The sequence below is a fragment of the Colias eurytheme genome, chromosome 15, assembly GCF_061535395.1.
Source record: "Colias eurytheme isolate Ceu_HAF_F1 chromosome 15, ilColEury1 Martin Lab GWU primary, whole genome shotgun sequence".
In the NCBI taxonomy this organism is placed as follows: domain Eukaryota; kingdom Metazoa; phylum Arthropoda; class Insecta; order Lepidoptera; family Pieridae; genus Colias; species Colias eurytheme.
Window position 1 is genome coordinate 9726251 of NC_142994.1, and position 21282 is coordinate 9747532.

The window sequence follows — 21282 nt, forward strand, 5'->3', positions numbered from 1 at the left end:
CCCCCTAATTTGTTGATGTTTCTTAATTTTAAATGAAATACACCGACACATTATAAAAATAAGGTGTGTGTCGAGCATACGTGTTAGAAGTGAAGCTTGACAAGATTCATAGATACCAAAAGCATCACCTTACTCCATGACGTGACAGTATTGCCATGACGCGACCTTGAAATTTTACTATCAACGCGCCTAAAAAAGTTTCAAAAATTCATCATCACAGCGTGCAGGAAATAAGTACATTTTTCAATTAATCTGCGCATGCTTATAACATCACCACTGCTTGAACGGTGAAGGAAACCATCGTGAAGAAACCGACATATCGAAGAATCAAAAGTTTGACGACATATTTAGACATCGCACTTGGCCAGCGTGGTGGATCAGGGCCGGCGCAGATGGCCAATGATTTTTTCTTTGTCAAACTATTATCGACATTGTTCTCATTAAAATAAAATTACAGTCTGATCCCTTACGGCAGGCCCGTGTCCCTGCAGTGGGAACGTATATGGGTTGATGATGATGATTATTTAATTTGTCATATTTTGTTCCAGATTCTGGTTTGGATGAAGCAAAATCACGCTTTGGCCGCGAAGCATGTTCCACAAAACCATGTAATGCACAGTGTAAAGCACTCTTCCTTCCCGGAGGCGTTTGCGTCAACAACAAGTGCAAATGCGACTTCGCCTTGTGAAAAAACACCCTTTTTAATATATTTAGCAAATAAATGATTATGTATAAGACAACTTATTTATTGGTATCTTATCTATTTATCAGCTAAAAAGTAAGCTAAAGAAAGGTAATGTTATAAAGTTTATTATCCTCATTATATAATAATAAAATAAATAAATAAAGACATTATTACACAAATCGACCTAGTCCCCAGTAAGCTCAATTAAGGCTTGTGTTGTGGGTACTAGGCGACGATAAATATAATATTTAATAAATACATATATGTTAAAGCGTGGTTGTATTACGTAATTAAATACTGATATAATACTTTTAGACATCTTGACTCGACCAAAGTCGGTACAAGAATGACTCGCAACTGCAGACGACCGTTATTTATAGGACGATTATTCGAGTGGCGTGACTGTGTGAGTCAGCGCAGGTGTTATTTGTGTTGTTTTGATCGTTATTTTGAATATGACATGTAATATTATTATTATTTGATAATTAAATGATTATTAATACTTTTATCCATTTGATTATTATTAAAATAATTAATTAAGTTCATCAATTGATTTACTTTTAAAATATAATTTTATCTTTAAATTAAACGCGCTAACACGGCCATTCTGAAAAAAGCTCGTGCTCTGAGCGGTAATTCAAAACTCAAAATATCAATGATATAATTCACTTCAGCTGGTGACATTCCGACTTATTTTAAGTAGTACATTATATTCAAATTATTTGTTTCTTTGTCCAGTTGTCAGGCTAAACCACTGTCTGGATCCATACTGACAAAGTGACAATGAGGTTATTATTATTTCCCGCCCAGTTGTAAGACTAAGTCACAGAAGACCCGTACAGACAAGTGGCATTCGATTGTGTTATTATCTGCCCAGTTGCCAGCCTAAGTCACAGAAGACCCGAACAGACAAGTGGCATCTGATTATATTATTTGCCCAGTTGTAAGACTAAGTCACAGAAGACCCGTACAGACAAGTGGCATTCGATTGTATTATTATCTGCCCAGTTGTCAGACTAAGTCACAGAGGACCCGTACAGACAAGTGGAATTAGATTGTATTATTCTCTGCCCAGTTGTCAGACTAAGTCACAAAAGACCTGTACAGACAAGTGGCAGTCGATTATCATAATTAGTTTCCATTACCGCTAACACGGTCATCTAAATTTGACTTTTGTACTATTCTTTCACGTACATAGGATACAATAGTAGTCTAGCAATTGCTTGTAGGTACTTTTTGCTTCATAGCAATCATTGTCGAGTATTATTGTGATTTACATAAGATTCGATAGCTCAACGAGTTTTTCCAGCTGCGAACAGCGGCTTCTGTATCTCATCTGTATCTCAACTCTCAAGTGATAACCATAAGTCCTGGAACATAATTAAAAGTTAAAACACAAGTTATATCCGGCTTCGCCATAGTAAAACAATAACACAAAACGTCCTCGTACGTTCATTTAAAATGAGTACGGTAATTTATCTCGTGATGTCAAAACATAATGTACTATAACACAAACATAACCGCTCGGCCAAACTGACCCTATAGAACACCATCACATCCACACGATGAACTCAAACTCAAATATTGATATTCAACTGGACTTCGCTTAGAAGCGTTTTTCAATCGTCAAAATACAGAAAAATAATAATTTACCACCACAATAGCTTACACTGGGCGCCATCAAAGGCACCACATTGGATCCAAATTCCATGGGATCAAAAACTTATTATTTGTGACATAAGCACGTCGTTTGCTTACCACAATTATTAAAGGCTCAAATATCCTGGACAACCGCCCGGATTGCACATCACATAATATTGATGAACTACATTACCGTTACAATATTCCATACCACAAACATTTAACTACTTCACACAACGCACAAGAAAACACACATTGTGCGAGTTCCTTCATCCTTGTTTACTTGAAGTCAATTCAATTCAATTTTTTCGAAGGTTGAAGTCCACAGTCGTATACTGTCATGATGGTGACAGTGACAGTTGCATACTGTCACGTAGTATGATGGAAGAATTTGTGCCAGCCTGTCAGGATTCCGAGTAAGGGCTGGTTCATCCTCTGCTTCTGATGTTAAAGCGTGGTTGTATTACGTAATTAAATACTGATATAATACTTTTAGACATCTTGACTCGACCAAAGTCGGTACAAGAATGACTCGCAACTGCAGACGACCGTTATTTATAGGACGATTATTCGAGTGGCGTGACTGTGTGAGTCAGCGCAGGTGTTATTTGTGTTGTTTTGATCGTTATTTTGAATATGACATGTAATATTATTATTATTTGATAATTAAATGATTATTAATACTTTTATCCATTTGATTATTATTAAAATAATTAATTAAGTTCATCAATTGATTTACTTTTAAAATATAATTTTATCTTTAAATTAAACGCGCTAACATATATAGATAATAACACCCAGACCCAGAACAAATAATTGAGTTCATCACACAAATATTTGCCCTGACCGGGGATCGAACCCGGGACCGTCGGCTCAGTAGGCAGTTACTTTACCACTGCGCCAACCGCGTCGTCAGATGGATTATATAACCCATGGTTTTTACTTTTTATCTCCACAATATAAAAAAAAAACAACTATCGAGGCAGCTAGTAAAAATCTCGTCTCGACGCAAAAGTTTCTACGCATAATTAAAACAATAGTGAAACAGATAATTTATTCCTCTGTTTATTTTGAAATAAAACCAGAATTACTTCCAATTACATTTCTTAAATTCAACACAGATATAGCAACGACACCAAAAGCGAGTTACATTCAATTATATTCCTAAAACGCAGACCAGACCATAGTATAGCAGACATCACTACACCCTTCAACCTACGGTATAAGCTGGCTTAAGGAAGCTTCGACAATTTCGCAGGCGGCACCGCTACGTGACGGAGGCTTCCGAGGTTTAGAGCTAAGCCGCGAACCGCGCAGGAGCTAATGTAACATGCAAAACGTTTATTGAAACCCACATTGTTATTGATTATTGTGTAGAACATGTTGAGTTACATTGGCGGGTGAAGGTTGATCTTCAAATTTGAGTAACGTAGCTTAAGTTGTCTTTAATCAGTTGAATGTTCAATGAATAAGAATAAAATGTTAGGTACCTAATTTACGTAATTATTGTAAAACGTCTTTTTTAATATAATTATATCATATCTCTGCAATCCAATTTAGATATTTCATATTGATTTTAAAGTTTACTGAACAGGAATACAAAGCTTGTACCACAACACGAAACAAATCACCATTCCAACATTTCCTAGAATAGTACCGATGGAAATAAGGGAAAATATTACACATAGCCATTATGCTTACAATAAAATGATATCAACGTAAAATTAAAATCAAAACTTGCCAGTAATTTACCAAATAAACTGCCGCCCAAAACTCAAAACATACTCAGCATCAACACAGAACTTTGAGCAAACTTTCCTCAAGTTATTCGTGACTCGATACATTACCATTAGACCGGCGAAAATTGATTAATGGCAATGAGAGTGGTGTCACAAAAACACGAGAAAGTGGCTCAAGTTTTAAGTGAACTATCATGGCCATATGCCCGCAATATTTCATTCAACTGAATAAAAGTGTCACTCTACGCGACACTTGGAAGTTTGAGTGTCTGAAGTGCTGCTGTGTCCCAACTTTGCGCTGGCTGTATTGAATTATGGATTGAAATAAATGTCCGCTTTCAATTTTATGTAGTTTCATATTTTCTGAACTTTCATCAGTCTAATAGCTCTAGATTCTTCGAAATGTGTTGCCTTACACTGTAGCAGCAATTTGCATAATATATTTAGGTGTCGAATATGACCATACTTCACATACGGTGATATACTGTAATGTAATGAATGGGATACGACATGGGTACGACGCTACTTACGAAGAGTTTTGCCAGTTTTCTATTCATATTTTTAGTAACCTCAATTCATATTTTACATGAATATGATCCATATCAAAACACGGAGTAGAAAAATCTCTATCCACAAGCAATAATTTACAGAAACAAAATGAAAAACCCCTGACCTGACCAGAACACGAACAGTCCAGCCCACATTCATAGCTGTAATATTTGCAACCGACGGCGTTTTAATAGCAACTTTCAGCTTAAAAATTTACCGCGAAACTACACGACTGTTGTCATTTGCGTTTTTTGCATCTCGATATTGCGTTCCACCGACACGAATGCCATTCCACTGCAGGCATTCGACATTTTCTCTTAATATTGCGGCATACCCGTTGAGCGTTTCGTAAACTTTATTATAAACACACATAGCGTCATTTTATTCCCACGGCCGACGCTGGTATGCGAGGGGAATGTAATATTTTCAGTAGCGAGCTGGATGGGAAGGGAAAGTCTTCTGCTATTAGATGCGATCAAAATGTGTTTACATTTACCGGGATAGGGATGTTTTACAAGCCTAGCTGGAAGATAAATACTTGCGTTCGTTGTTTTGTGCTACAAACATAGAAAGGCGGCTTTTAAATCAATTATTTGAATATTTATTTAGATCTCTTTATTTCTACTAAGAACCAGCTATATATGCTGAACTTTTTTATTAAATTGAATCTTGGAATTGATTAGTTAAAATAAAAAAATAGTAAATAGTATCTCAATACAGATATAAATATAAAAAGAAAAACGCATTAAGCTGTTGCTATCAACAGGATAATTCCTTACCAGCCAGTATATCAACTTCAAAAAAGGTTTATCCTTTTAGCCAATACAAAACCATAGGTGCCTTTTCTTCATATTTTTTTTACAAAATATGATCCTTTCCACGAAATAATCTTTATAAAGACGTCAGCTTACATAACCGACAGCGCAACGAGAGGCTGAATTAAAAATATTTACATAATTTAAGCAACACAGGTGGTACGGGCTGAGCTAAAAGGGTAAAAAGGCATACTTCATCGCGTCGTTGGTTTTATCCCAAGTTTTCCGGTGAAATGACTTGGGCGAGGATTATTTGAAGACTTGATAGATTCAATTCAAGATTTTCAATACATGCGCCATGCTCGTTCTGAGATTAAGTAGGAGTGACATGAGGTACCTTGAAAAGTTTTCAACGAAGTTCTTCTGCTTATATTTTATACAAATTTGCTCCTATTATATTATAGTATTCCTGTACAAAATCACCGTAGGTACCTACTAAATATTTTTAATGTCTGGCAGGATTAACCACTGATAATTTTCCCAAAATAAAAATTTATTTTCTTAAACAGAATCGATTACCTGTTTAATTCGTAAATTATTTATTTAAATAAATTCAATAATTTAAAAGCACAATTTCCAATATTTGAATGCAAACATTTAAAAGGATTGTACTTGTTTTCCCAAATAAATGTTAAATGCACTCGAAACCGTAAGTTTTAACAGGAAAGCTGCGAACATGTAGTCCCAACTTTTTCAGAATTGCTATTTCTATCAAAACTTTTAACAGCACCAACTGACATCACTTTGGACATTGCATGAATAGAAACTAATGCAAACTGCATTCTTAAATCTTTGATATCTTATTTTGTAGTTTGGTTTTGTATTTGAACATAGATTCTTTATACATGACCAATATTTTGTTTTATCTTAAGTTCTTGCGTAAAAAGTCATCTTATTTTGCTGAATTATTAGTAGAAATTGTTGCTTTATTCAATTGCAATTATCTAAAGAAGATTATAGTTTAGTTATATACAGGAGAAACATTTAAAAATACTTTTCCTCCAAATTTAATTTTCTATAAATGCAGCAAATATTTTTATGCTTTGAATTCAGCGCCATCTCTGCTATATCAGAAAAACTGTGAATGCTACACGGCCACGATGAAAATAGTGAAAGGTAGAAAAGGTGAAAACTTTTAAGTTTTCAAGTACTTAATATTATCTATTGACTTATTTGCTTAGCCTTATTATACTTAACATAATAAATTATAGTTAGGTGACTTTACGTTAGCTAGAGATGAACTCATGTTATTTAGAAGAACGTTTACTATTGTAATTATAACGTGAATTATATTATTTTAAGATGTACTAAAGCTTGAAGTATATTGCCCTGTGCTTGAAGTAAAAATATTAACTGCAGAATTTTATCTTAAACCTGCAAAAAAACTTTCAAAAAAGAATATCCTAATCCCATGCATTTATTTTCAGCAATCTGGCCTGAAACAACACACTTTCATACAAAAGATCGTACAGCGTAGCGATATTAAGAGGGATATATTATTCATCCCCTCTTGTTTACATTACGTCTGTTTACGCTAGCGTAGTTATGGCTTGACCCTTTGTTTCAAGATATTTTCCCTAACCTCGTATATGACAAGAACAAATGTAAGCGAAGTAATACGTGTTTATATAGGCTGCTAGTTGGATTAACTTAATTCGTGGACTTTGTCGGATTTGATATGTTATATGGTGCCTTGACATGGGAATGGAGGCCTCACCATGACGTTACATTGTGTACAAAACGTCTTTGCGAAAAACATATGTGGATTACTCGCTCGGGATTGGGTAATGTTTTGTGAAATACGGGCAAATATATGACTGACATATTGGTACTCTGATAACATTCTTATTTTTCAGAAAATGAATAATCAGAATGATTTATCACATCCAAATTTTGAACTGTTGCCATACATTATGATTGCTGGAGATAACTATTGCGGGAAGAAAATGAATTATGTTCATATTTACTATTTCTGACAATTTTTTCGTAACTTAATTACTACAGCGTTATCTTTGTAATATAGCCTATGAGCATGTGGCGATATAGTCTATTCATAAAAGTTAAAAAAAATTATTCAGTCCTATAACATTAAAAGCATCTAAATTTCCCCATTTAAAACCAAAGCAAATCTTTATAGACAATACCCATTGTAACCGCTTATTCAATTCACAGTATTAATAGCAAAACAACAAACGTGCACAACAAAGATTATAGTTAGCAAATAGTTAGTTGCACTTTGCCCACGTAACTTCAAGTGTAATTGAAAACTGTCCAACTTCTCTAACTGACTGGAACAATGCAAATATAGGATTTGAAACTTGAACTGCGATATGCTTAAAATTAACGCAATTATGTCGTGTGAGGATTTTGTCTGTTTTGGAGTTAACGACAGCGCTTGAAACTGGTATCTTCTTTTAATTTAAAAAATAATTTCATTGACAACCGTTAAAAGACTTCAATTTCTAAACGATTCCACAATTTGTCGTGATTTTAGAACTTACATGCAAATCGAAATTTCTCAAGAATAGGTGCTATGTCTATAAAATACAATTCACTTTTTAAGGAATAGGATAGATTAAGTACATTATATATCATTGTTTTTTTTTTTTTTTTTGTTTATCGCTTATATTGTATACTTTTAAACTTAGTTTTCGCATGTTGTGTTTACCTGTAAATGTTTTTTTACATTGACCTCATAATTGTGTATATGAATTTTGATATGTTATATGTAATGTAAACAAACGTTGGTAGACCAAAATAAATAAATAAATAAATAAATACTGATAGTATAAATTAACCGCGTTTAGTCAACTTATTATGCGCTTTTTTAGCTTCATCTGTATGTTTGTATGTACCTTCTCTTTTACTCTCAATTTCGACCCACATTAAATGGACGGGGTTAATTCTAACTTTGTACTCTTATCAAGGTTGGATGACAAATTTCATGAGTTTATTTAAGTCTTTTTTTTTTTAATTAGATTTCATAAAATAATTATATACAATTCCTAACAATGTACTCCGAATAACCTACCCAATTTATACTGTAATGACTACATCCTCTCGAATGTAAAAGAAACTGACCGCAGAGATGGGTCGTTAAGATAATAATTAGGACCTAAGGAAGCTCAATCCGATCTTGTAATCTGTTAATTGCCTGCCGTATCGCTTTTTGTTGACCAATTAAAGGACATTATCGGATTCCTTTTTAACGTAAACAAACAATACTTAAATGCAGTTTTACTATCGAATAAAATAGGTTTAGTATCATAATTACATTTTTTTTTATTTAAAGCCAATTTTGTGAATAGCCTTCTATTCCTGCTAGACCATGACATTTTCTATTAGTTCGAGAGACAAACCCAGGGCTGAGGAAGGAGTCATCTTTATTCTTTCTTAGCGTTTCACTTACCTACGCACAGAATACACTATAAGTCATTCCAGGCATTATTTTGGTTCAAATGAAGTGGTTCAGTATATAATAAGTTTATATCTTGAGAGGAATAAATAAAAAACAATTTTATTAAAATAGTTTTATTACAAAAATAAAAAGAGCCTTACACTATATTTACATAAGTTTCAAAGTTGAGCAATACAAAAATGTAATACAATAAATCACTTAATATGGTAACATACATTGAATATCACATAAATAAACTAGTACATTTATATACCGGACATGTTTTTCTATTGGATTCGACAATGTCACTGTATTTTCCCGGAAAAATCTTATAAAAATGTAATAAATTTCATAAAAAATACAGATATGTACGATCCCTTTCCTATATTACAAAGGTCATTTGTGTCATTCGAGTTTATGGTGTTTTAACATTTAGATTTTTTATTAAGTTTTTATGAATCGTGACAAGAAATTTACCGAACCTAAAATGACCTAAACAGACTAAATGCATAAACTTAAAACAGATTATCGCGTAATATTTAATTAACTTGAAATGATATCATTTTTATAAAAACAATTTCAACTGCACGTATAAATCTTAAAGGTATCTTAGGTATATTTGTACAAAAATTTATGCTAACGTTATTTACAATTTCTTTAGCGAAGTTATCTGAAGCTCGTTATAATGCCGACACAGTCGCGTTTATGACGAGCATTATTTCTAATTTAAACTATAATACTGCCCCTAAAAGAGAGAGTGCTTAGTAGCCCGTATTTTCAATCAAATTGATTCCCGACACCATCAAAATTTGATTTTTTTACTAACATATTCAGATTCTGTAAATTTAAATCATTAAGAGAACGTATAAATTCCATTAGGCTTTCAATCGAATAAGACTGCAAAAATATTTTTGCGCGATAGGTCTACACTTTATAGATTTCAATCTATATTATATTATAAGTAATCTATAATATAGTAACATACTTTAGTAAACAGTGCGCTACGTCGTAAAAATTCTATTCATCGATAGATCTACATAACTAGAATCGGTAGAAAAATAGACAAATAGTTTTGGTAAAAAAGAGTTATTTTGTGGCAAAATCACAATTAAATCCGTTATGAATCCAGCCTACTTTGACTAGTGTTTCGTGAGAATTCATCTGAATCCGACTTCCGAGCGTTTGCATTGTCACTTAGAACTGGTCGAGCTGAAAAAAGAGATTATTTTTAAAACAAATACTTTTTAAAACAAATAATAAAGAATTAAATAAATAATAAATAAATAATAAATAAATACTTTTAAAGTTTGTTGAAACTATTTAACTGAAACTGTTTATGAAACTGCAAAGACATGGAACTTAAATGATACAATAATTCATCTGTCGTTCCAACTCTTAGACTGACTCTATCATAGCCAAATCACAGATTGGGACATACTTTTCAAATAATCAACATTTAGTACCGGTAATTGGCTAAACTATTCAAAAATGACGAAAAACAATAACATCTTGGATAACAAAATTAAATAAAAATTAATAAAAGAGGAAAGTTGACTTGTCATTAATTTATTTCAATAAAAGACATACCAAACATTCTGAGGAGTATTTTCTCGATGCCGTGCAGTGGTGACTCGAAGGTAACGCACAGTATGAGCGCAAGGAAGAATGTGAGAACCAAATGCGAAATTGCATTGGCCGCCTGAAAGAACAAATAATTTAATTAATTTTATATTACTAAATTTAATAAGTTAATATGTCCTAGAAATAAGTCTGTGGCTAAATTTAAGTCCTATAAAGTAAGCAAAGAGTCAATCAGCACTGTAAGGTTCTGGGTCTGCGCTGAAAATATCTTTTTAAATTCCAAAATATTTGATCACATGTTATGTGATATTCAATCTTCGACAACAAAAAATCATCCCATGAGATTTAACAAACCAGTTTACACAACTTCATTTATCCTTTAAATTTTATAAAAGGAAAAAATGTTCTGAAGCTCCAATCAATAAAAAATATACTTACTATAGTAAAGAATGTTATATGCAATGGATGTCTTAATTGTCCCACATAGTACAGTTCAATTATTCCATTCACCAAATAGGCACAGAAAGTTAACTTCGCTATGGGCACTAAAAACCGCCAGGCTAAGAATTTACCCAGTATACCTGAAACAGAAAAATTTAAAAGCATATTCAAAGAAAATATATCGTAACTTTGAATAATATAAAAACTGAAAACTGAAAGAACTTGATTATTTTGATGAATAATGAATAATAGAAATGGACATGAATGGAAATAAAAATGTGCTATAACAGTCAGAAAAACTAATTTTTATTTATATCCATCTGCCCATGCAGGATGGAAATGGTGTAAAAAACGCACAATTTTCATTATATTTATTAGCTCTAGTGCTATAAAACATAGACGCTAAACAAATATTATATTCAAACTTACAAGTCACAAGTGATGCTAAATCAATATTTCATCTGCAAACACTAAATATGCAAAAGTAGTCAAGAAAGGTACATAATTATTATAAAGATGACTGTGAAATAACTTATTCACTATAACTACTCCTAATATAACTATTTGCTTAAACTATTTTAGAGGCTCTTTGAAAATTAAAAAATAGTTTCATTTCGTCAATAATATTTGAATTAAAGGCATTTAATTCTATTAAATTAAACAAGGATCTTACCTCCATTACCCGTAGCGCAGGCAATAATCAGCCAACCATTTGCTATGCTCCAAGCAAACTTATGCAAAGAGATATACGCCGCAGCCTCAATCGTGCTATATTGGTACCAGTCCTGGTAGAATAAGCTCACGGAGAAGGTGGTGACGGTACCTAATATGATGCTCGTGGTCCATCCAAATGTTTTTAGAAGGTTCGAGAATTCGTAGCTGGAAATTATAAGCTTAATTAGACTACTTATAATACTACTACTTATAATATATGAAAAACGTTAAAGAAATTAAAACCTCTGCAAGGACTTTGATTATTAAATTTAAGAATCTTGTGCTGGAAAAGCTCGTTACCTCGTTAGTTATAATATTAAATAGGGCTATAACAAATTAAATTTTACTTACTTTTGTACCTGTATGCGATGTAAAATATAACCAGTCAGCAAACCCATGAAATACGGCGTCATCTTCATATGAGTTTTTATATAAGCCTCAATGAAGTAGAAATTGGTCGCAAAATCAGTAAACTCCCTAAAACACAAACAAATCATAATAAAAATTGAAGAACATCAAATTAAATTACATAATAAACAAAACGAGGCATGACTTACTTAGCATAGAACAAGAAAGTCGGATCCAAATGGTCTCTATAAGTGATTACTGAAGGAATAACAAGAGACGCAATTGTAGCAATGGCCATAAGGATGGGGCCAAATCTCCGCCAGTGCCACAGACTATAAATAAACAAGGGAGCCACGAAGAACAACTGCGTATCTACAGATAGATACCAGGACTGGAACATGCACTGTAACAAAAGATTATAAAGTTAAGACAATTAAGAAATCGCAGATGACGTTGAATTCGGAGGGGAATATAAAACAGTAAAAATTTGGCTTATAGTGTTTTTTTTAACATAAGTAAAGGAACAGATTATGACTACTATCCGAAAATCTATACCAAAAATAATTTAACAGAAACCTTTACATACAGCATAACCTATTTTTTAACAAAAAGACAATTATTTATCTTCGCTCTGAAAAATCTTATATCTAAGAGAACTCACCATTCTATCAGTCTTGAGATAATTATTAATATACAATATATTTGTCCACCAGCTGTCCATACACCTCTCTTGTTCCAACTGAATCCTGTTCTCCCACAAGGGCCCTTCTCCAATTTTAGGCAACCACGTCATATAGAAAAATATTACTACGAAGTATGCCGGTGTTACTCTGAAAATTTAAACTAGAATATAGGTTCTTTCTAACTGTAAATATAGGTTCTTTATAACTGTAATAAGGGATTTATCAAGTTCGTATACAAATTATAAGTCTGACCTGTTAGTAATTAACAAAGAATGTAAATTAGTCATAGCATTTCTATTTCCATAAAATATAAGAAATATTTAAATAATTGAAAAAACTCATTATCTCCGCCCGCCTGAATTACGAATTTTTCCTACTCTTTTAAATTATTCCGCTATTAAATAAAAAAATATTACAATTAAGATTTTCGAAAATGGGAGTTAACATTAAACACGTTTTTATCATCATCATGTTGAGTTAATGAGAAAACAAAATCGTGTGAACTGTCCAATTAAGACATTCTCAAACTTAGTATTAATTTTTTCATACCTGATGTACCGAAATACTAATATGGGTATCACATTCAACCTCCCTCTCCTCTTGTCCAGTTCAATCAACATCAGGCGACTAAAGAGGAACGCACTTAGAAATAAGAAGGTATCAACCAGCAGTGTGTTGTTCAGCATAAACGCGTTCACTGGATCTTGGATTAGCTGAAAACAAAAATATATGACACATTATAAAGGAAAATAGGGAGGGATAAATAAGAACAACAATATCGCTATTGATTCACAATAATGCTTTAAACATGACTTATATTTCGTTGAATAATTGGCATAGATGGAAGGCTCTATCGACTCTACTAGTCTTCTAGTGTGCAACAAGAAAGCTGTGAAAAGCACCAGCAACCTTTTCCAAAATGCTATTCATCTTTACACAAAACCCAAAATCGTTTAGCGTTCGATCTAGCATAAGTACAATAAGGACATTAATAATTTGTTTCATATTGCATATTTTAATTCATAAAATGTGATAATTGACAAGTTAAAACGATGTATTTTTTACAGTATGACGTAACTCTTCCTCATTCGATCTTTTTTTATCAAGTTGTATCAACATTTTTTTATTTTAATATTTATTTTTATCTAACAGTGGGAATGATTAATCAGGAAATAGTTAAAATTGAAATTATATATTTCACAGTACATTTATTTACTGACTAGCTTTCCGCCAACGGCTTCGCCCGCGTTTTCAAAGGAAAACTCGCATAGTTCCCGTTCCCGTGGGATTTCCGGGATAAAACCTATCCTATGTGTTAATCCACGCTGCCCTCTATATGTGTGCTAAATTTCATTGTAATCGGTTCAGTATTATTTGCGTGAAAGAGTAACAAACATCCATACAAACTTTCGCCTTTATAATAGTAGTAGGATAGTAACAAAATGATAAATAAATCATATATTAAATAATATCATAATATATTTAGGATATATCGACCACTCGTTTCCAAACTATCCTTTGAAATTAACAAGCCAAAAATTCAAAGCAACCAGAGCAGCAACAAAATTCTAAACTAATCAAATAAATTTATTGAAACTCAACTCGTCTGCAAAATTAATTCCAATAGTCCTGTTTGTCCATCCATCTTACCCAGGACTAATATTTGAAAACCCACAAAAGCTTTTATAAGCAATTGAAACTGAGAAAATTTAATTTACCCCTAAATTGAGAACCTACTTAGTTTTAATAAAGATTTACGGAGGTAAATAATTTTCTGTTTTCAATACGGGAGGTATTGATGTTTATCTCAATTGCCGAGTACTGTAAAAGTAGCTTTGAATTTCATATAAACAAAATTCTAAATCAAATAAACTTCAATCAGTTACTCCGCGTATATTCTAATAATAATTTGTAGGAAACAATAAAGTACGAGAAAATAACAATAAAATTTCACTTTGCTGAAAATATTCATTTCTATTCATAGATTCTGTGTTAGTTTTAAAAATACGCAATATTTATAGTCCCATTTTCAGATAGTCTACTAAGATTAAAACTATTTCTGGACCTATTAAAATTAATATTTATGACCGTGAACCATTCTTAAATATTTCTATTGAGTAAAACGCTTACATAAAAAAAATGGTTTCTATGACTTCATTCCAGACGAATATGATATTATAATGATAATGAATAATTTCTCCATAATATAATAACGTTAGATTTCCATGCAGATATGAAACAATACTCGAAAGAAGTCAGTGGCAATTCAAATGATATACTTATGTGAGAAACGATTTTAATTGGCATCCAAATATTTATTAAAAAAGTGTTACACGCAATTTTCTAAAATAAGAAAAAACATGGAGTAGAAACAGAGTTTCTGACTGAAATTCAGCGCTAGTCAATTTTGCCAGGGTGGGAAGACTTTACTCTTTGTGACAGATATTTTTGCGCAATATATTATTTATACTGTGTGAAGGTACCTATGTGTGTTTATTTATATCATGATAATTATAATCTTCTAATCAATTATGACCATCACACTCACCCGATCCCAAGCCTTCGCGTCCATAACAGGTCCACTGCCGATAAACAAACAAGCATGGCCTGCAATTATGAACACCATGGCCAAAGCCTTGATCCCAGCGATGCATTCCAGGCCCAGACCGTTGTTCTGCTTCGTGGAGAGGATCTTCTTGATGTTGTTGACGAGGGAGAAGGAGATTATGAGGTTGTGCATGTTAGTTTCCTTCTTGTTGTTGCGGATCGCATAGATCTCGTAGGAGGTAGATATAGTGAGGATTAGAGCGAAGAATAGCATGAGCACTCTGAAACGAAGGATTATAATTAAACATTATAAATTAATATAAAATAACACTGGCTTTATTAACTCAAACCACTTTGTGTAATATTGTTAAAAAAAGTTTAGTGTTAAAAATGGAAAACACATTTTTACACACCCACTTAAAAATTTTGTATACATTTGAATTTACGATTTGTCGCTGTTTATCTCGATTACCAAAAAATTGTAATTTTCTTTGTAAATATTTTTTGCAAAAAATTTTTACACGGAAGAATCAAAATCATCAATAAATAACATGAAACATTTATTCATATAAACGTCACTACCTTAATAAACTAATAATGTGAGTGGAAAAGTGTTCTTCCATATACGATCTATCTCAATACTTCGAGAGTTATTGATGAGTTTCATAGTAGAGGAAGTAATTACAGCGCCATAGTTTTCTGTATCTACCGTATTTATGCTAACAACGTGAAAATATTTTTAGATACCTACATTTTTAACCAGCTAGTACTTTAAATTACGGTTTAAACTAGTTCCATTTTACCAAATAACTAAGGAAAACGGGACAGAAAGAGTATTTAGGGCAAAAGTAAACGCTGAAATATTTTCTTCGCTGAAAAAGCGAAGTTTTGTAACTTTTTAGTTGAGAACTTTCAGCGTATAAAAGCTTTATAAGGCTGATAAAATCGCTACATAGTATAAAAAGTCGTTTTCAGCTGTCTGTTCATACGAATGATTAGATCTTTAAAATTATGCAACGAATTAATGCATGTTATTTAATAGATAGAGTGCTTCAAGACGAAGGTGTAATAATATGTCGCCGCAATATTTGAAACACCGTTACATTTAAATCTAACTTGCGAGATGCGTATACAGTATCTATTGTCGAAAATTTTTATCCGAATCATACCTTTATTCAATTGAACTACTTCAAACTCATTGTGTTTCGTAGATTGAAATAGAAGCCATTCAATTTTATGTTGACATATTATTTAACATGCATTTTGTACCCGAAGCTGGTGATTTTTTTTTATCAATTACTTACAAGAAGCTAATATCAAGTTTGTTGACGCTGAGCGGTCGGCGCGTGTAGCAGTCCTTTTCAGTAACCTCCACTTTAGTGGTGTTGCCCACAGAATGCGACAAAACATCGCCAACGAATCGCGCCACAGATCTCGCATCGCAGGAGCTTGGTACGCAGACTGCCCATCTTAAACTCTCTCCACGGCCTGTACGAATCTGAAGAAATACATTTATTATTTGTCAATTTATCATAACGCATGGATCACGCATATAAAGTATAAAGTATATTATATTCCAGCATCAATTAATATATATTAAGTATATTGTATTGCAGCATATTAAGTACCTATATTATATTCCGCAATATTATGTTACATAGTCGTATAAGCTAGATAGATAACAGTCCTTGAATCGATGTGTTTTTCTTAGCAGCAAATTATTTTCATATAATGCATTTACACAATGTTTGATGTACCCAGGTAAAATGTAGACTATTTGCATATCAAGTCTATAACAGATCCGATCAGACGTTTTTGCATGAAAAAAAAACAAACATCCTTCCATCCTGCCTTAGAAATATTCCCATCCATAAAATTATTAGTAAACTTTTACCACTACAAAACTTTTGCCTCATTCAACCACCTATACCCATCAACTTGAACACGCAGCAATTACTAAAATAGTAAGCATCCAATTAAAAACTTCAGTACAGCACTCATCATTATCCGTGAACATTACAAAGGCTTTGTGGGCCGAGTGCGTGACCCAGTATTGTGGACCTCGGTGTCACTAGAGCGTGCATACAGGAAAATTATAGGCATCATTTGCTAACGTCCATAGCTGGAGTTTGATACGTTCCAACTACCTCTCTGTTTATGCAAGCCTGGTACTCGAAATGGTGGAAATTCAATGTTTACTCGCTTTTCGCAAGATATTTTCATCATTTTGAGGGAATGGATGCATGTATGTTATCTATGTATTGTCAATTGAAAAGAGCTTCAAAGAAAATATAAAACATTGTTTTTAGGGTATTTTTTAATTGTAATTTAGGGTACGTCTAATTCAATAGAAATACTTTTCATGCAAAATAACAATTATCTTATAGCTAACTCATAATTCCGAGACACCCATTTATAGCGATTCTAATAATAGTGTTCGATTCGAACAAGACTTTATTGATTTAATTAAAATGCAATTTCGGTAATCGGCGTTATAAAAAGGCAACATTAATGTATAGGTAGCTTAATAACATTTAATTATAACTGACATTTCCAAAAATAATTGTAGGTTCTCAATTCTAACTAAACTTATTTACTAAAATACCTTTAGTTTAGCGTCTTTTCTCACAATTATAACACATAATTTAACTCTATGAATACATGTCTTAATATTTTTTTCGTGACTGCTTTCTTAGTTTCCACATTTATTTTATTTTACTCACAACCTAATACATATTATATTACAACGCTGATTTAGCTATAAGACCGCCTGTTGCCCTTCTGTGCTCTTCCGCCAATATATGTTTATGTATGTATGTTACCACCGCCAGTATATATGTATGTTACCTTTTTACTCTCCTCCCCCTCCCTCCACTTGATAGTAGCCAGGCAGTACTGTCCCTCCACAGTGAGACCCTCTCCCGGCTCGTCGATGTCCATACATTCGTCAAAGTTGCCGAGATGGTAGGATGAGCCGAATAGCAGGCCTTGTGGAGACTTGGCTGAGGCGTCGAACACTGGAAAAAAAATAAAAAAAAGGTTTTAGTACAAACTTAATAGTTAAACGAATTCCTTACGAAGAAACGTTGTTTGAGTCGAATCAATTAAAGAAATTATATTTATTTAACATTCAATACAGTAATAAATCAATATTATATTATTCCATTTGCTTAAAGATTTAAAAAAGCATTCGTGGAAATTAAAAAGTTAAGCACGATAATCTTTGAGGGCTCTTCTTCGGACAAAATTTATTTGTTTGTAGTTCAATGACCCTTGTATTGGATTCATAAAAAGAAAATGTTATCTTCAAATATTTAGAAATATACCTAATACTTTTAAGAGGATAAAAATGCATTCTTTATCTGAATTGCTTTCCAATAGAACTTAATATAAGTAAAAGTTATAGTACACTAATGCTTCAGTAATCTAAACTTATATAATAGAGACGAAATATTGCATTTTTTCTTTTTTTGGTATTTTTTCAAATGAAAAAGATGCCATGTTATTAAATAAAAGTATTTGTTAATGCAAGCTCTATTTTAACATCTTAACCGAGTAGAATAAATGTATCGTGTTAATTTGATATCAACTCAAAATTAATACTATAATAATTTATAATACAATAAATACGTATGTATGACCAAAATTTAGATCTATGTCGATGTAGCTTTTTACTTTATTTTTCGACCTTCAAGCGGATGCTTCACTTTTTTACTTCACATGAGAACCATTGTCATCTTAATTGTTTGGCCCCTTTCAAGCAATCAAAAATTAATTTCCCACAAGAAACACAAGCTTTCCTTAAGATTTTATTTACCTATCTGTTAGCATGTAAAATAATTTTTTTTAAGCTATTGCATAGCTTCTATCGCGGGCCTTGAGCGCGGGGACCGAATCGAGAAATTCCGCAACGAAAAAACCTCCCGCTCCCCACTCCGACGGGCTCGGAGGTGTGGCTTGAAGGCATGCTATGCAATAGCTTTACCGCGGCAGTCCCCGAGTGCCACACGTCTTTTTAATAATTTTGGAAATACACGAAACTTAATTTAACAATATATTTAAGGTTGATGTTCCGACCGTCCCTCCATACATTTTTGATTACCTCTAAACACTTAACACAGACACTATTTCTTTAAAACTAATCATTTTATCACTTCTCTATAATGAAATGTGTGCGCGTTCGACCTTTTTAATCAATAATTTACAATATTTACTTAGAAAAACAACAGTAAAATACCGGAAAAATTTGACACTTCTACAGTAGTGTGCGTGACTTTTGCCAAGCGAAACACGACATAAAGCACGACATCTAGCGCATAGACTATATACTTATTACAGATCTAGCGCGTCAATGTCTAAACGAAAGGCGATGTTTAGACATTGACGCGCTAGATGTCGTGCATTCGCGTTCGTTATCTTATGCATAATGAGCATAATTCTAATAAATCAAAGTTCTGTGTAAAAATTGAGTAATTTCATTTCCAATCGTTCAAAGAAAATAACAATAAAATAAAATAAAACTAATGACCTTAGAAACTATGTTTTTTTTTATTTATTACTCATTATTGTTCGTCCGTCGTAGGTCTGTAAACTGTATTGTACACTGAAGGTAAATGGTACTGTAGGTACTTTAGTTCGGCGTCGTCGCTCGTCGGCTTGATATAAAATTACATTCTTGATTTCATTGACACGCGCTATGATTTGCGCGCGGAATTTCTTGTGTTGTGAATTTATTTTTGTATGCTATGCATTTTAATTGATTCAAATTGCAATGTTTCTCTAGTATGCATTTGAGACTATATTGTAAATTGTAATAATTGATCGTGGGTATAGTAATTAATTATTCTAATAACGCAATTAGTAATATATGTATTTTCGGTGGGATTCAAAACAAAAAATTGGCCCGTGATTTTTATGAAATTTCACCACATTGCAAATCACATCAATCATAGTTCATACACATGTATGACGAAAGTGATTAGTATTGTGGCTAACATTGACTCATCAGTTCATCACTGAAACCAGTGATAAATCAGTACCTATATCATATTGTGTTTGAATATTTTTAAACAATGATATAAGTATACAATTATTATAAATCGGTAAACTATCAAAGTAATCACAAACTTGCAAACATTGGTAAAATGTCCAGTAGTTTATGAGCCTATTCATTACAATCAAACAAACAAACAAAGTTTTCCTCTTTATAATATTAGTGTAGACAAACACTATGAATACGATCACGAATGCAAATTCGGGGATTTTCTAATTATTGCTAAATAATAATTGAATTCGTTTTGAAATACTCTATAATTTTTAGTGTATAAATAGACATTTATAATGTGGTGCTAATTTTTTTTGTACTGCTAACGCTATTGTAGGTACCTATTTTCGTTGTTTTATTTCAAGTGAACACGGCCATACAATTTTGTCACGAGCCGCCTATGATTGTAGGTACTTTTGTTAGGCTCCTTCGTCGTCCGCGTCGGCTCGAAAGTTCTTGATTTCATTGTCACGCGCTATGATTTGCGCGCGGATTTTCTTGTGTTGTGAATTTATTTTTGTATTATTATTTTTTTTTATTTATTTTTTTATTTTATTGATTCAAATAAAATATTTCACTAGTATGCATTTGAGACTATATTGTATTATGTATAATTTATCGTAGGTATAGTTATTCTTATAACGCAGTTATATTTTCGGTGGGACAATTTGACCCGTGATTTTTCTGAAATATCACCACGTTGCAAATCACATCAATCATACACACGTATGACGAAAGTATAGTGGCTATAATTGACTCATCAGTTCATCACTGAAACCAGTGATAAATCAGTACATATATCATATTTTATTGTGTTTGAATATTTTTTAAACAACGATATATACAATATTATTATAAATCGGTAAACTACCAAAGTACTTCCGAATTTTCAGACAGACAAACAAGTAGTTTGAACACGCAGTTTTCTTATACTAGTAGCAAAAATCAAAACCATAATATTATGTTTACCTACTATATTTTACTAAAAGTCGAGTGCGTCGAAATCGTAAATAATAATATGTTTTTCACCTTCCTGGTTATTTTCCCATAGTAAATAGTGTTTTAGGTTTGTTGTTGTAGGTAGGAATAATAATAATT

At 32.5% G+C, this 21282-nt stretch overlaps 1 protein-coding gene across 1 annotated transcript in view; it reads right to left on the reverse strand.

Moving 5' to 3' along the window:
* Positions 1–8950: 8950 nt before the first annotated feature.
* Positions 8951–21282, reverse strand: part of LOC149902533 (nose resistant to fluoxetine protein 6-like) — a 36550-nt gene continuing 24218 nt past the window's right edge. The window contains exons 2-12 of the mRNA XM_090110504.1: positions 17988–18157; positions 16445–16638; positions 15142–15421; positions 13143–13306; positions 12572–12740; positions 12120–12313; positions 11914–12039; positions 11522–11727; positions 10846–10988; positions 10414–10525; positions 8951–10035 (exon numbers count right to left, since the gene is read on the reverse strand). Coding sequence (XP_089966630.1) covers positions 9944–10035; positions 10414–10525; positions 10846–10988; positions 11522–11727; positions 11914–12039; positions 12120–12313; positions 12572–12740; positions 13143–13306; positions 15142–15421; positions 16445–16638; positions 17988–18157 — 1850 coding nt within the window. The 3' untranslated portion in view covers positions 8951–9943. The remainder of the gene's footprint in view (positions 10036–10413; positions 10526–10845; positions 10989–11521; positions 11728–11913; positions 12040–12119; positions 12314–12571; positions 12741–13142; positions 13307–15141; positions 15422–16444; positions 16639–17987; positions 18158–21282) is intronic.